This window comes from Nipponia nippon, unplaced genomic scaffold, assembly GCF_047370975.1.
Source record: "Nipponia nippon isolate SJK-2023a ecotype South Korea unplaced genomic scaffold, ASM4737097v1 scaffold_23, whole genome shotgun sequence".
Taxonomy (NCBI): domain Eukaryota; kingdom Metazoa; phylum Chordata; class Aves; order Pelecaniformes; family Threskiornithidae; genus Nipponia; species Nipponia nippon.
The window spans coordinates 5,195,523-5,210,265 of NW_028262340.1; the positions used below are offsets into that span (position 1 = coordinate 5,195,523).

Consider the following 14,743-nt stretch of genomic DNA (forward strand, 5'->3'; position numbering starts at 1 on the left):
GCGGGCTGTCCGCTTCAGCGCACCATTAACGCAGACCTCTCCCAAGGTGCGTGCACCCAGAGCAAACGCGTTATTTTGAAATCCCTTGCCCCCCCTCTCCTCCTCCCCCGTGGCGTCACTAATATCGCTGCTGTTTGTTACCCGAGCACCAGGAGCGGGGCTGACCGTGTTTGGGAAGGTCTCTGCATTGCTATGCATCATGATTTCACAATTAGAGACACTGGCTACCAGTCACCCGTGTGTGGAAGTTAAAAGCCGAGACATCTGTTAGATGAACCATCAGCTTCACTTGATTTTTGTTTTCTTCTTTATCATATTCAAACACTGGTTAAGATGTTTGGGGCAAATGTTGCGATCTAGTTTTAAAATAGTTTGCTCTGAAATCTTTTCTTCGTTCTTCTGTGTAGCAGGGGCTGCCCGACCTGTCTGAACTTTGGTTTAACAATGTTTGTTGATTGCAGTGTTACTTGGATCAAGACTAAAAGTAATTTTTTTAAACAAAATGTTTCTTGCAAATAAACAAGGGAGATGTTTCGCTGCTGCTCAGCTTGCTTCTTTCTCCAGTTTCGGCTGTGGGGCAGTTCCTGATAGCACCACTGTGCCCTTTGTGTAGGAGTTGGAAGTGCTCCCTCGTTGCTCTCACCCGGCAGCGGGGTCTCAGCCACCTTTGCTCCCGCCGCGGTGGGGCTCGGTGGCCAGCGTGGCTAACGGGGCTGCCACGAGCTTGCCTGACGGACGGCCAAGTCCGCTCCTTGCTCAACCACCGGTGCAGCAACCTCTAGGTGTTGATCCCTCTGCTGTGCTTAGGGAGCAGGAGATACTGCTAGGGGCCCTGCGCTTGTGTTCTGACCCCGGTTTGTTTATCTGCCCCTGCTTTAGCACAACCAAAATTCACTTCTGCTACTCCAAGCTGACTTTCAGCCTAAGCCCCCCATGCCTCCTGCCCCTGGTCTCCTGCTGACCAGGTACGGAGTCCCCTGACCTGCCCACGCTCTTCCCTGACAGTTGAGGCAGGGTCTGACTCTTAATTTCACAGGAAAGCGAAACAGCAGCAGCGTCGGGGCTCAAGCTACACCCGCACCTGGGGTAACTGTTCCTAATGGAGCAGGGGAACAGTGATTAATTAGTGGAGTCCTTGAAGGAGATGAAGAAGGCTGCCCAGCTGTCACCGCGGCTGCCTGCTGTAGGGAACACGCTCGAGCACCACGGCAGCCAGAAGGGACCTGGTGGCACCACGGGACACGGATTTTTCAGAGAGGGGAGGAGACTCACCTTCAGCGCTGCCCTTCCCTCCGTGCGCATCTCACGTGGCGCAGGGGTTGTGCTGGAGCCCTTGGGAGTTGACGCTGCTCAATGTCACCTAAGGACATGAGAAGCCAAATCTCCTGGGCTCCCCATCCCACTGCCTCTGCCCACAAGCGTGGCAGCAGCTGCCTTCAAAAGAAAGCTGCCCCAACCCTCTCCGGGCATCCGACAGCTCCTGGTGCTCTCGCACGCCTCTGCCTGCCATCAGGGCAGCTGTAGCCCCGCTGTCCCACAACGGGGACCTGCCTGGGAGCAGCCCCTCTCTCTGGAAGTCCGAAGCAGCAGCAGGCTCCGCTGGGTCCCTTCCCCTCGTGTTCATGCTCTCTGCTTTGTGTCACCCAGCTCTGCTATTTTTTGCCTTGTCCTGCTCACTCGCTGTCCCTGCGGGAAGCTCTCCAAAGGGCTGCCCTTTCCCGGCTGCTCCCAGCCAGCTCCCTTTGCTGTCTGCTCAGCATCACTTAACATTTGCTGGCTCCTTGCAGAGGCGCGGGAGGAAACCCAGCGAGCGCTCGCTCGCAGCGAGGGACCGAGGCGGTGGCCATGGGCGAGGGAGCCCCACGTCCCCCAGCCGTGGGCTCTCGGGGGGGAAAGGCTTGCACCAGCCCCAGGGCAGCGCGGGGAGGGAGCTGGGGTTTCTCACTGCCCCGAGGGCAAACAGCTGCTGGTGCCTACAGCTGCCTCACCTCCCTGGGGATCTGGGTCTGGTCCGGAGCCTCAGAGCAACCCCAGGCTCCTTATTTGAGAGAAATCTCAGAGAAATAGGTTTTGTTGGAGGAGTTTCACAGCTCAAGAAACTGAGGCAGCGGTGACCGTGGCCGAGGCGGCAGCTCAAGGACTCTGCCCGCCACTGCCGCGGCTGCGCCGGCGTTTTGGTGGTTCGGTAGCCTGGGGAAGCCCCGGGGCCCCTTGGGGAAGGGGGTGCGTGGGTGCAGCCACTGGCGCTGCGATGCTGTAGCCGGCCAAGGCTGAGACCAGGGCGCCTGTCGGACCGCGGCAGAGCCGAGGAGCTCGGTGTAGCCGAAAACACAACCCTGAGCTCCTCAGCTGGGCTTGTCCCTCCCGAAGCAGTGCCTGGGGCTAGGAGGAGTTAAAAAGAAAAAGGCTCTTTCTGGAGCCTAGGGGAGAGCACGTTTTTTTTTTCTCTCTCCACAGTTCTCACCCCTCCGCTTGCACCGTCCCTGCTCCAACCACGTGGATTTGGCGCTGCTCCCCAGCGCCTTCCTGTCATTAGGATTCCCTGAATTGCTGCTGCTTTGCCTCTTCCAGCCGGGTTCTCCCCGGCCGCGCTGGCAGGAGCTCCCACACCTCGCCCGGGGCGCCCGCAGCCCTGGGGGTGACACGGGTACGGTTACGGTAACGTACATTACGGTAACGAACCGACCTCCTCATTAAGCAGGGAACAGCTCCGAGGCAGCGTCGCTGCAATGATGGGTGTGGGCAGCACCTGCGAGTGAAGGGCACTGCAGGGATGCTGGTGGCTCCTGGGGACACCGTGGCACTGCCGGCACCCCAGCATGGCCCCCGACCGCGGGAGCTGCCCCCAGGGCCGTGCCAGGGCGGCAGAGCTGGGGCAGGAGTGTTTGGTCACCGCCCCGGGAGAGGCCGGGATTTGCAGGGGGCTCCGCTGGAGGAGTGACCCAGTGCTGGTCACCCTGCCGCAGCCCGCCCTGCTCCCCGCCACCGGCACCCCACGCGTCCCTCCTGGCCAGGCACAGAGCTGGCATTTGTCCCTGGGCCGCTGCTGGCCCAGTGGGTTAGTTGTAGGCATTTTGGGGAGAGCACGACTGGCTCGGGACAGGGGCTTTGCGCAGCATCTCTGCTGCAGCCGCCTCCTCCCCGCTCCCGCCGCTGGTCCTGCCGAAGCAGGGCCCCGAGGGGCATCGGGGTGCGATGCGGGTGCTGCCGTGCAGGCCCACAGGCACTGTCACCCTCCGTCCGTCTCTCTGTCCATCTGCCCGTCCATCCGCGCGGGGCCCTGTGCGCTGAGTGAGTCCGTCTTTCCATTGTTCAAACAATCTCTTTTCCACACTCGGTGCCAAAGCCTCCCTGCTTGCTCCCGCACGCGCCAGTATATTTAGCTGCCTCTAAGCCTCTACCTTTCCTTATATAGGAGAGGCCAAACGAATTTCGCACTCTCATTATTAATAGCCTGAGAGGAGCTCTTAGGAGGCTGCCAAAAATAGCAGGCAAACAGAGCGCACCCGGGGTGGGGAGGGCGTCGTGGCAGGCAGGGAGCCGCCGGGACCGCCGCGGGAGGGACGCCGTGCTGCTTTTTCTGGCTTTTCCCTTTGGGAACCACAATAAGGTGTCTGCTGGCATCCTGCCCCCACCGCAGCCCCGAGCAGGGGGTCCCCCTCACCCCGCCAGCCCTCCGCAGGCAGAGGTAGGAGCGGCGGGAGCTGGGGCGCAGCAGGGTCCCGGGGTGGGCAGAGCAGCCCTGTACCCCTGGGCTTTGCTGCTCTGGATGCTAAAAGAGCCACCCCATGGGTGCTGGGGACGCCCAGAGTGGGTGGCCTGGAGCACCTTGGGGATCCCCATCCCCGTGGAGTCCCGCTGGCCCAGGGGAGCCCCTGTGGCTGCAGTGGCGACAGGTTTTGCCCTCCTGAGCAACCCATGGGCTCCGCTTCGCCCTCCGAGCTGCCCCAGGCTGCTGCTGGGCCCAGCAACGCATGCCGGCTTTCCCCACGGCAGTGGTCCAGGACCCCCGCCGGGCAGCCGGGGGCCGCAGGGCAGGCGGCAGGGGCAGAGGTGGCTGGCTGCGTGCCCCTGGCAGCCCTGGCTGCCTCCTCCGGGAGGGAGAGGGCTTCTCAGCAGAGATCACCCGCGCAGCATCTCCAGAGCCAGGCATGCCATGAGCCGTGTGCCGGGGCACCGAGCCCGGTATGGGGCATCTGAGGAGGGGGCTGCGGGGTGCCCAACGAGCGGAGGGTCTTCACCTGCACCCGGAGGCATTTGCATCCCAGGCAGGGTCTGCCTTAAATCCCTCCCTCCCTCCCTCCCTGGCGAGGAACTTCTCCTGCTGAACTGGAGGATGCTGCAAGCTCCTGCGGACGAGCCGGAGGAGTCCTGTGGCAAAGTCAAGGCGAGCGGGGAAGCAGCATGCTCATGCCGGGTGTCACTGCAGCCCGCTGCCATCAGCCGAGCCTGCACCCGGCCGGTGTCACCTCCAGGACCGTAAGTGGCCGTGCGGGGCGGGAGGTGCGGGGTCTGTGGGAGGCAGCGGGGCTTTCCCCGCTGCCGGTGTTTAACCTTCAGCGAGCCCGGCTGGTGCCGAGCCCCGCTCGGGCTGGGGATGCTGCTGCCGCTCGCAGCCCCACGCTCGGCTCCTGGCAGCGGCTCGGCATGGGCAGGGAGGGGGCAGCCCTGGGGCTGGGGGTCACCGTGGCCCCTCGCCACTTCGGGCTGGCCCGGGTGGAGGCGGAGGAGTGGGGGCAACAGCAAACTCTCTGTGGGGTTGAGGGGGACAATAGGGCACCCCCGTCAGGTCCCGGCTGCGGGGGGGTCGGGGGTGGTGGGTGCTTGGGTCGGCGGGCAGTGCAGCGGGGCAGAGCCCGGCCCGTCTGCCTGCGGGTGCCCCCCTGTAGCAGGGCTGGTTGCCCCCTCCCCGGGGAGCCAGGGTGCCCTCGGCTGTGCAAAGCGGGGACACCCCACGCCGGTGGGATGGGGTGGAAAGGGAAGCCCGACTCCTGGGCACCTCGGCATCGTATTTTGGATGAGCATGGGGGGAAGCGCTGACCACTGCGGCTGGGTGCACCAGGGCTGCACAGGCCATGTGCCCACAGCCCCGAATTGGGCAATGCCTGCAGGCGAAGGGGCGACAGGACGGGGGCTGGGGGGCTCCCCAAGGCACCCCCCGCCAGCACTCCTCCTGTACCCACCTCCCACCTCCTCGCTGGGCCTCTTTTTTATTTTTTAAGCCGCTCAGTGGCTGGAGTGGCTGCTGCAGTGGGTTTGCTGGGGATGGATGAGCCAGGGGAGCCGGTCGGGGGGGCAGCGCTGAATAGTAAAACTTGGAAAGGCCCCTGCGAGGCAGCGGCTGCAGAGCACGGCCGGGCACGCAGCGCTGGGGGGAGCGGGGAAAAAAGATGCTTCCTTTTATAGACAGGCTGGGGCTGTTGGGTGCTGTGCAAGAGCATGGGTGCCATGGCTGGCCCTGGCAGCCCCCCCAGCTCCTTTGCCTCCCCGCTGCGAGGCCATTTGCCCCTGGTGCCCACAAGCTGCCCTGCCCGGGGCAGGGAGCTGCTCTTGGGGCAGGCGGGGGACCCAGGGGCTGCCCAGGTCGGGGGCTCCAGGCTGGTGTGGGGGTGCAGAGGAGCTGTGGGAGAGGGGCTGCCCCCGGGCAGAGCTCCCTGAGCCGAAGGCAGGGAGAGGCTTTGGCTTGGGGACGCGTCTGCAGCCGTCAAGGGCAGCACTGGGGCTGGGGAGGGCTTGGGGCTGCCTGCAGCGGTGGGGCCATCCCCAGGGCTGCGGAGGGGCTTGTGCTGGTGGTTGGGAACGTCTGGGCACGGAGAGGGCAGTGGGGCAGAGATGGGCCGTGGGGCAGGGCAAGGGCAGGGCAGGGTGGTGGGAGCGGGCAGGGGTGGCGCGGGCTGGGGTTGGGCGAGACAGGGCGCCCCGGATGCGGCGAGCGTCCCGCGGTGCTGGGTGCGGCCCCGCAAGGTCACCGGGAGAGCCCGGCTGAGGGCTGCGGGGACGGTGCCGTGGGATGGGGCTGTGTGGGCCCCCCGGGCTGGGGTACCCGTAGCACTGCGGTCCCGGGAGACTGCCCAAGGTCAGCCGAGGCGGCTGAGGCTGGACTGGGCTGGGATGCGACAGCCCTGACCCTGCGCCCTGGCTCTGGGGGCTCGGGGTGGGAGCAACTGCCGGCTTTTGGCTCCCGCAGCACCCCAACAGCCCCGCCGGCCCCTGGGATCCCCTGCACCCCTACAGCAAAACTGTGTGGCAGCATCCCACTGTGCTGCGGGGCCAGCGGAGCCCGAAGGGTTAAGAGGGCACATCTCTGCAGCCTTCAGCCTCCGGATAAGCTATCTGGATAAGCTCAGTCTGCGTTTTTGGGGGGACAGGGATGCTGGTCCAGCTGGACACGCTCTGCCCCACCGCTGCTGCTGGGCTGGGGACTTGGGTCCTGGGAGCTGTGTCTCTGGGGTCCCCAGCACCAGGTCCCTGGGGACCAGCCATGTGGGAGGCCCCGGGGTGCTGGTGGAGCATCCCAGGTGGACCGTGGCAGTGCTGGCAGCAGCCCTGTGCCCCGCAGTGATGGCTGGCAGCTCCGGGGACCACCGAGCATCACCTCCGCTACCTGCGGGTGCCACGAGCGGGGCCAGCGCAGTGAGTGCGTACTTGGCACCCACCGGCTCCTTGCAGAGAGCTGCAGCACGTGTGGCCATGGCTCCCGGCGCTGAGTCACGGCCGCGCCGGGCCTGGCCAGCCCCGCGCCCCTCCTGCCTGCAGCCTGGCCCCCCTCGCACCCCGCGCTCCCCCGTCCTGGGAGGGGGCAGGGCTGGGACCCCCGGCATGGCTCCCTGCGCCCTGCTCTCGCACCGCTCCCGCCACGAATTTAGGGGTAGGAAGGTCACTGGGGTCAAGGCAGGGATGGGCTGTGGTGACACTCGCCCCCTCCATCACCCTGCCCTGGCCACGCTGTGCTGGGGACGGGGAGTCCCCTCGCACCCCCCTTATGGTCTCCAGCCCCTGAGGTCTCAGCTGAACCCCCTCCAGTGGGCACAGGCATCTCTGGCCTCCCCTGCCCAGAGCTGCAGTGTGGGGAGCGGGAGGGGGGAGGGCCCGGACCGCCGGGTCCTTCTCCTGGCCTTGCCAAGGAGCTGGGCAGGGCGGGCGGGGGTGCGGGAGGTGGGTGGCCCCCCCAGCACTGGCCCCAGCTGCACCGAGCTGCAACTGCTGTGCTGGCACATGGGCTGCAGCAGGAGGGGGACAGGGCGGTGTGGGGTGCAGGAGGGTTCTGGGGGGTGCTGGGGTGCTGCAGGGTGCTGGGGCAGTGCAGGGTGCCAGGGGGGTGCAGCTGGTGCATCCTGACCCTGCCAAGAGCCAGGGCCGATGTGGAAGCGGCTCCGCATGCAGGCACTCACTGCCGCCATCCGTGCTGGCCCCTGCAGGCTCATGGGCCACAGCACTTGGCCGTGGCCCCATCTCCTCGGAGGTGCAGCCCCCTACGGTGCCCCACTGCCCAAACTGCTGAGCCTCAGCCACGTCCCGAGGTGCCCACGAAGGGCAGCCACTGGCCAAAACACCAGGCGGTGGGTGCGTCGCCAGCCTGAGTGACCTCTGGCCGGTGCAGAGGCTCTGTGTCCCAGCCACACATGTTGGCCGCGGCACTGTCTTGCTCTCCAGACACGCAGGTCCCCTTGCTCTGGCATGGCCGTGGGCACCGGCACTGTACGGGCAGCGCCAGCGTTGGGGATGCACCTGGGGCCGGGCGCGGGCAGAGGCTGGATCTGGGGGTGGGCAGGAGGTGCTCCCCACAGCCCCTGCCTGGCCATGGGCTTCACCGCAGCCACCGGCTCCTTCCCGGGTCCCACTGCTCGGAGCCGGTGGGCGCTGCTGGGAGCGGCGGGTGGCCCCGTGCCCTGCGCACCCAGCCCCACGCCGCCTGCCTCTCCCTCCCAACCCTACATACTTCTTCATATGCCCATATGGAGTCGGCTGGCGTTATGGAATGTTAAGAAGTATGTATTTTTGGGCTGGGACCCCCGCGCCCGGACCCCCATGCCTGCACTGGGACCCCCACGCCAGCACCGGCCCAGGCGGTGCCTCCGGAGAGACGGTGCGTCCCTGGGGCTGGTAAAAAGGAACCAGATCAACTTGCAACTGGATTTGGTCCCCTTCAACCAGCTGCAGCGGCGCATGCGCTACGGCACCCACTGCGTCCTCGCTGCCCCAGCCCGGAGGGGCTGCCGCTGGGTGGGCTGGCTGCGTCCTGCCCCGAGAGGGCTCGGGGTGAGGAGTGAGTGCAGGGAGTGGGGAACAGGGGGTTTGCAAATGGGGCTTTGGCTGTTTTTTGAGGATGCCTGGTGGAGGGGAGGCAGCCAGAGGGGCTGCACCGCCGCCGCCAGCCGATGGCAATCGCCGCACTGCCCATAGTCCTCGTCAAAAACCGCAGAACTTCACCAGTCCTGAACTGTTGGGAAATGCCCCATAAAGCCCCAGCCGCCACGGCACAAGCGTGGGGAGCCTCCTCCCACCCGGCGCATCATCCCCGCCGCAGCCCCGGCCCCTCCTGTACCCGCGTTCCCAGGAGGGAGTCGGGGGAGAAGGGTCCCTGCGGGGAGCAGCCCCAGCGTCTGACCCCTGGGGACGGGCAAGCCACCGCCCTGCAGCCAGCAGAGCCGGGCACACCAAGAGTAAACACCGAGATGGAACAAGAATTCGGGGAAAACGAAACCCAGCGCAGCGGTTTCCTGGAAATTTGCTGTCCTCACGTCATCTGAGGCCCCTACTATCAGCAGCAGGCTCACTCCGGCAGCACTGACTTTCTGGTTGGCGGCAGACGGACAGGTTGGTGGCATGGGGTTACAGCCCCACGATGGATGTTTGGCGACAGCACCCCTTTTCTGAGGGGGGGGGACAAAAGTGGGGGGCTGCTCACCCTGCTGGGCTGGCAGAGCAGCCGGGGAGCCCTGGGCTGGGAAGAAATGTGGGGTCTTAGGGCTCTCTGCTTTTGTGGGGTGGCCAGGGGCTCTTGGGGGGCAGGATGGCGTGGGAGAGGGGTGGCTGCGGGCCCCCACCGGCCCCGCTCACCGCCCACACCGCCCTAGGAAGAAACTCTTGTTCTTGCTCCCTGAAGGAGCAGGCTCAGCCCAGACCCGGCTCACCTCTCACTCCAGCGGCTGCTCCCCAGGCCAGACCACCATGGGTAAGCTCACGGGGTGAGGGGCATGGGCCCCGCAGCGGGACAGCGCGGGGGACACGGGGCACCGGCCCCTGGGCGCGTGGAAAACCTCCCTCTGCTTTTAAGCGAAGGCATGGGGGGGGGGTTCAGGGACACGGGGCTCTCGTGGGATGGGGCCGGGGCCAGGGCCGGAGCGGGCATCAGGGCTGTGCCGACAAGGACTCGCTTCCCCGGCATTTTGGAGAAGGCACAAGTTGTGGTCCCAGTGGTGTGAGGCACCGGGATGCTCCTGGGAAGGGGCACACGCTGCTCCAGCGGGCAGGAGGGGGCCCGGGGGTGCGGGCAGGGGATGGAGGAGCCCCTTGCAGCGCTGCCCAGAGCGAGGGCAGCAGCTCGCCTTCGCTTTCAGCCCTGCCGACTGACCGCCCTCGCTCTCTCCTTTGTTACAGAGTTTGTCGGCCCTGCCGTCGGGGCAGCCATAGGGCTCGGTAAGGCACTGGTGGGCACGGGGATGGGTGATGCCATGTGGACATAAATCACTCTCCTGGGGCTTCATGCTGCTGGTCTGCACGCACAGACCCCTCTCAGGGGGTGCTGCCCCCTCCCCAAAATGCTGCCCCTTGGCCTGTCCCAGGAAGCCCAGGAGCAGGACCCCACTGACGCCCTGGCTGGGGAGGTTTGGCCCCAGGACCCTGCACCACCCACTCTGCTCCAGGCTGGCCCGGGCGAGCCGGAGCTCTGCCTCCACGCACCCCCTCGTTTCGGGGCTGGGGGACACGTGTGTCTGAGCAGCGACCTGGGGCTGAGGGTTTTGCCACCTGGGGACACGCGCGTGCCCGCGGGAGCGTCACCGCTGCTGCTTTCCGATGCAGGACTCACTATGGCAGTGCCAGCAGCCCTGTATGTTCTGGGCTTCACCAAAGCAGGAATTGCAGCTGGATCCGTGGCCGCCAGAATGATGTCTCTAGCTGCCGTGGCCAATGGCGGGAGGGTGGCTGCCGGGAGCCTGGTGGCCATAGCGCAGTCGCTCGGTGAGTGCTCCCAGCGCGGTGCCATGGGGTACCCATGGGGTCACTGCAGTGCACCCCATGTTTTGGCGGTACCAGCAGTGTGGCGAGGGCCTGAGGTGGCCGTGGGAGTGGGGACCCCCAGGGTCGCACCCGCTCTGGGGTGCCCGGTGCGGCCCCGCTGGCTGCGCTGGCCTGGCTGCGGGGACGCCCCATGGCAGCAGGGAGGCGAGGTCTGGGGGGGCTGCTCCTCCTTGGGGTGCTCCCCCAGGCCGTGGGGCACAGTGGGGGCCCCGTGCTGGGGCTGCGGGGCTTGGGCTGATTTCTGCTCCTCTTCCTCAGGTGCAGCAGGAGTCCCCACAGCTGTGTGGGCTGCCCTGTCAGCCATCGGGGCTGCCATCGGGACTGTCCTGCTGTGACCCCCCGGATCCCCCTGGGAACCTTCACTGATGTCTGCAGTGACACCTCCCCCCCCTCGAACCCCCGCTGAGACCCCCAGACCTCACTGGGACCCCCCGAACCCTCCCAAAACCCCTCTGGGACCCCCCCCGGACCCCACTTGGACCCTCCGAACCCTCCCGAAACCCCTCTGGGACCCTCCCGGACCCCACTGGGACCCCCGAACCCCCCCGAACCCCCGCTGGGACCCCCCGAACCCTCCTGAACCCCCGCTGGGACTCCTGAACCCCCACTGGGACCCCTCCGGACCCCGCTTGGACCCCCCGAACCCTCCCAAAACCCCTCTGGGACCCCCCGGGCCCCACTGCCCCCCCCCCGCATCCCTCCCGTGACCCCCCCTCCGCTGTAGCTGCCCAAATAAAGCTGCTCCAGCGCAAACCTCCGCCTCCTCCCCGGGTCGTGATGCGCCGAGAGGGGGCGGCCCCGGGGCGGGGGCGGGGGCGAGGGCGGGCGGGACGGGGCGGCCCCAGCTCCGCCACCGGCAGCGGCACCGTTCCGGGTCGGCGGGGCGCGGCGGGCAGAGCGGAACGGAGCGGAGCGAAGCGGGCCAGGCAGGGCAGGCAGGTACGGCGGGCAGGCAGGTACGGCGGGCAGGCAGGGCAGGCAGGGCAGGCAGGGCAGGCAGGTACGGCGGGCAGGCGGGGCAGGCAGGGTTCGCCCCTTCTCCCCTCTCCTCCCCGCCCGGGAGCAGCGGGGCCGCTGCCATCGCCGGCCGCTTCCCGGGGGGTCCGCAGGGGCCGGGGTCAGCTGAGGCCCGCGGGGGGGGGGGGGGGGGGGCTGCTGCCCGCACCGCTGCCCGTGCCCTGCCCGGCCCAGGGCGCTCGGCCCCTCCCGAGCGCAGCTTTGCTGCCTGCCCGCCCCCTGAGTTCCTTTTTCCTTCTTAGCGATGGAAAACATCAAAGGAGCAACCATCGGAGCCGCTGTCGGAGTAGGTGAGGGTCCGGCGTTGGATCGGCATCGCTGCCCGGTCCTGTCCCCCGGCTGGCAGTGGGGGGACCCGGCCGGGCTGGGGGGGCTGCGATGGCCGGGGAGACTTTGGGTGCAGCTGCGAAGGAGGGGGCAGCGCTGGCCTGTGCCTGGAAATGTGTCCGCACCCGCCGCTGCAGCCCTGCACGCCTCACCTCTCCTCCCGCAGAATGGGGCGTCCCCATCCCTGCACCCCACAGCCCTCGCTCCCCGCTCTGACGCCTCTGTCCTTTCTGGGGGCCTGGGTCCGGTGCGCTGGTGGCAGGGGGTGGCGGAGACCACAGTGACACCGTCACGTCCTGCCTGCAGGTGTGGCACTCGTTGGCATCCCGCTGGGCATCTGTGCGCTGGGGTTCACGGCAACCGGCATCGCCGCTGGGTCCGTGGCTGCCAAGATGATGTCAGCAGCCGCCATAGCCGGCAACGGAGGAGTGGCTGCCGGCAGCACCGTGGCCATGCTGCAATCGATCGGTGAGTGGGGAGAGCAGGGGAGCTGAGCTGCGCTGGTTCAGCCCCAGAGGGTTGTACGGGGTTATGTGCTCGGCTTGCTGTAGAGCCAAACCAGCCCTTTAACCCATCTTTGGTCTGAATCACCCAAAACTGGGGGGAAGGGGTAGATCCACGATGCGGTAGGAAGAGCCTTGGGGCACCCAAGGCTGAGGACATCGGGGGCCATGCAGGTAGGCTTCTGCTCTTCTGCCAAGACCAACGCCTGCGTTCGTCGGCAGCGCTGGCCGGAGCCAGAAAGGGGCTGGCTGTGCCTGGGGAGCAGAGCTGGCTCCCCGGTGCAGTCTGGAGAGGCCCTTGGCTACCTCTGCCTTGGCTACCTCTGCCTTGGCTACCTCTGCCCGATTCTCGGTCCCTCAGCAGGCAGCATCGATGCCCCCGGGGCATCACACCTCTTCCTGTCTTTGCAGGAGCTGCGGGTTTCTCTCTTGGTGCCAAAATTGGGCTGACATCTATGCTGGGGCCGCTCGGTGCAGCAGTCGGTGCCAAGCTGTTCAAGGGGAAGACAACTCCAGATGACGAACCCGAGCAAAGCCAAGAAGGTGACTGAGCCCGAGGTTTCTGCCGGGCAGCGTGGCAGGGCTGGGAAGCCCCTGCAGACCCCCAGCGCCTCGGCCACCCTCTTCAGAGCTGCGGATCCCCTTGAGCAATGAGTGCATTGAAACCAATAAAGGTGGTTTGCAGGTGGGGGTGTCGTGGTGGTCGGTGTGCAGTCGGGGCCCGGGTACCTGCCGAGCGCCTCGGGGTTCGCAGTGGGCCAGGAACAGACCCAGCCTGGCAGTTTTTTCCGTCCTGCACTCTCTGCCCATGAAAAGCCGAGACGCTGGCCAGGCTGTGGATAGGTTTGTTATAAACGATGTTTAATTCACATTGTGTGTGGTGACAGAGGACAGACTGGACTGTCTGTGGCACGTGTCCCACACTGTGTCCCAGGCGTGGGTGAACAAGGCTCTCCTTGGCAAGCAGCTGGGTTTCAGTTACTATACTTAATTTATATATACTATAATTAATTACCTAAAATAAATGCCTTGAGCCACAGTGTTAGTCAAGAAGCAGACACAGTATTTCCCTACCACTTCTGCACTTCACAGGCCATCGTTCTTAATCATATTTCTGATTTTCCCTGTCTCCCGATGTGAACACCAGCTAACCCTGTGCAAACCCAGCTCGCCTCAAATGATGGTATGAAAGTATCAGCTGCATCATCATCATCATAAAAAATTAAGCCTCCATTAAAATAAATACCACCCTTTGCACCTCCAGACAGTCATAGGATGCCTGTTGGTGATCGTGGCTGCACCAGGGTGTGCATAATTTTGGATGCTCATTCATCAGGCTGCTGGGAACATTTCATCAGCGCTCATGTCATTTTTTTGCTCGCGATTCCCCTGTCTGTGTTCAAGGGCCGTCTCCGCTTCCTGGGCTTGGTGGCTCCTAACACGGAGGAGCCTTAGGGACCTCGCTCGGAAACCCGTGTGACTTTCCCTGCCCTGGCTGGAAGCCACAGCAAGTGCTGTATAATGAGGTCTCGGGTGAGCGATGGCGTTTCCGTGTTACTGTGGCTCTTGGGCGATTCTGGGATTTCAGGGCAACAGAGCAGCGGCGATGTTCGGTCCCGAGGACTCTCCGGCTCACTTATGGCGTCGGGCACCGCTCGAGCAGCCACCCCTTCCCCTGCATTCGGTCTGGGGGCAGGGTCCCCGTAACATACTCTGCTGGTGATTGACTCAAAGAGGGGCAAAAGTCGGTGTGAGCTGCTGTACGGCCCTGTGGGAAAGACCAAGCCTTGCTGTGAAGGTATTAAGCTGCTATTTAAATGCTGGCTTAGAAACAGCTAACCCCCCCCGCCCCTTAAAATCTGCGAGATTCTGCTTTTAAACTTAGATTCCAACATCATACAGGAAATGAGGATGTACTCTTTTATTAAGGTTAAAGGTTTTTAATCACTTTTCCAGAATACAGATACGATTCAAACAAAAACTATTTTTGGGGTCTCAATAATTCACTTATTAATACCATACATTGAACTCTATAAATTCTCATATAAGAAAAAGTCTTTTTAATATAGGTTATGATGCACTGGTGACCTATTTAAATCTTTTGAAGTAACACTTTGCAGTTATATAGCACCTTTCATCACGGGGCTGCAAAGCATCCTACAGAATTTAGCCTCATAATGCCCAAACGAGGTAGGAAAGTCTGGCCAATTTACAGATGGGTACAACCGAGGTACAGATTGGCAAGGGACGAACCACGAGGCTTCATCGATACACCAGTAGTGATCTGCAGTGTACGCTGGACCCTGGGCTATATAATGAGTCAGTGGCTTAACTGGGGAGAAAGTCGCAAGTCCTCACCCACACCCTCCCCTCAAAGGCAGAAGCCTGGCTCCCAGCAGGTCGAAAAGACCTTTTCGAATTTTTCTGGCTTTTTGTGTTATAAATGTGTAGAAGAGAGAATAAAAGGTTCAAGACTCGTAGACCTAAGACCCTAGGTATGCTGTTTGTTGGCATATCTAACAGTCGGCTATGAACCACAAAATTCACCAAGCCATAGCTGACGTGGCTATTGCAGCCGGCAGCGACAAGGCTGAACACCGGGACGTTGGACTGGACTTGGGTTAATTAAAATTTTGCATTTGGGAATGCGTTTT

The 14,743-nt window shown here is 64.2% G+C and overlaps 2 protein-coding genes across 6 annotated transcripts; both read left to right on the plus strand.

Annotated features, from left to right (window-relative positions):
* Nucleotides 1–686: 686 nt before the first annotated feature.
* LOC104017897 (interferon alpha-inducible protein 27-like protein 2A) lies at nt 687–10,791 on the plus strand. 3 transcript variants are annotated; one of them, XM_087760802.1, is made up of 5 exons: nt 8,265–8,817; nt 9,107–9,175; nt 9,601–9,639; nt 10,024–10,182; nt 10,501–10,791. In XM_087760802.1, exons 2-5 carry the CDS (start codon nt 9,172–9,174, stop codon nt 10,575–10,577), a joined length of 279 nt encoding a protein of 92 aa, XP_087616928.1. In that variant the 5' UTR covers nt 8,265–8,817; nt 9,107–9,171; the 3' UTR covers nt 10,578–10,791. The 3 variants fall into 3 exon arrangements, 2 of the variants coding, with proteins under 2 accessions (XP_087616928.1, XP_087616927.1); XM_087760801.1 differs by having other exon boundaries at nt 8,273–8,817; nt 9,078–9,175; nt 10,501–10,786; XR_015705459.1 differs by lacking the exons at nt 9,601–9,639; nt 10,024–10,182; nt 10,501–10,791 and adding an exon at nt 687–7,065 and having other exon boundaries at nt 7,156–8,817; nt 9,107–9,180.
* Nucleotides 10,792–11,047: 256 nt separating this feature from the next.
* Nucleotides 11,048–12,777, plus strand: LOC104017896 (interferon alpha-inducible protein 27-like protein 1). Of its 3 annotated transcripts, none has more exons than XM_087760803.1 (4): nt 11,048–11,181; nt 11,502–11,549; nt 11,893–12,054; nt 12,501–12,777. In XM_087760803.1, the coding sequence occupies exons 2-4, from the start codon at nt 11,504–11,506 to the stop codon at nt 12,638–12,640; spliced, it is 348 nt and encodes a 115-aa protein (XP_087616929.1). In that variant the 5' UTR covers nt 11,048–11,181; nt 11,502–11,503; the 3' UTR covers nt 12,641–12,777. The 3 variants fall into 3 exon arrangements, with proteins under 3 accessions (XP_087616929.1, XP_087616930.1, XP_087616931.1); XM_087760804.1 differs by having other exon boundaries at nt 11,095–11,198; XM_087760805.1 differs by lacking the exon at nt 11,048–11,181 and adding an exon at nt 11,229–11,242.
* The last annotated feature ends 1,966 nt before the right edge of the window (nt 12,778–14,743 follow it).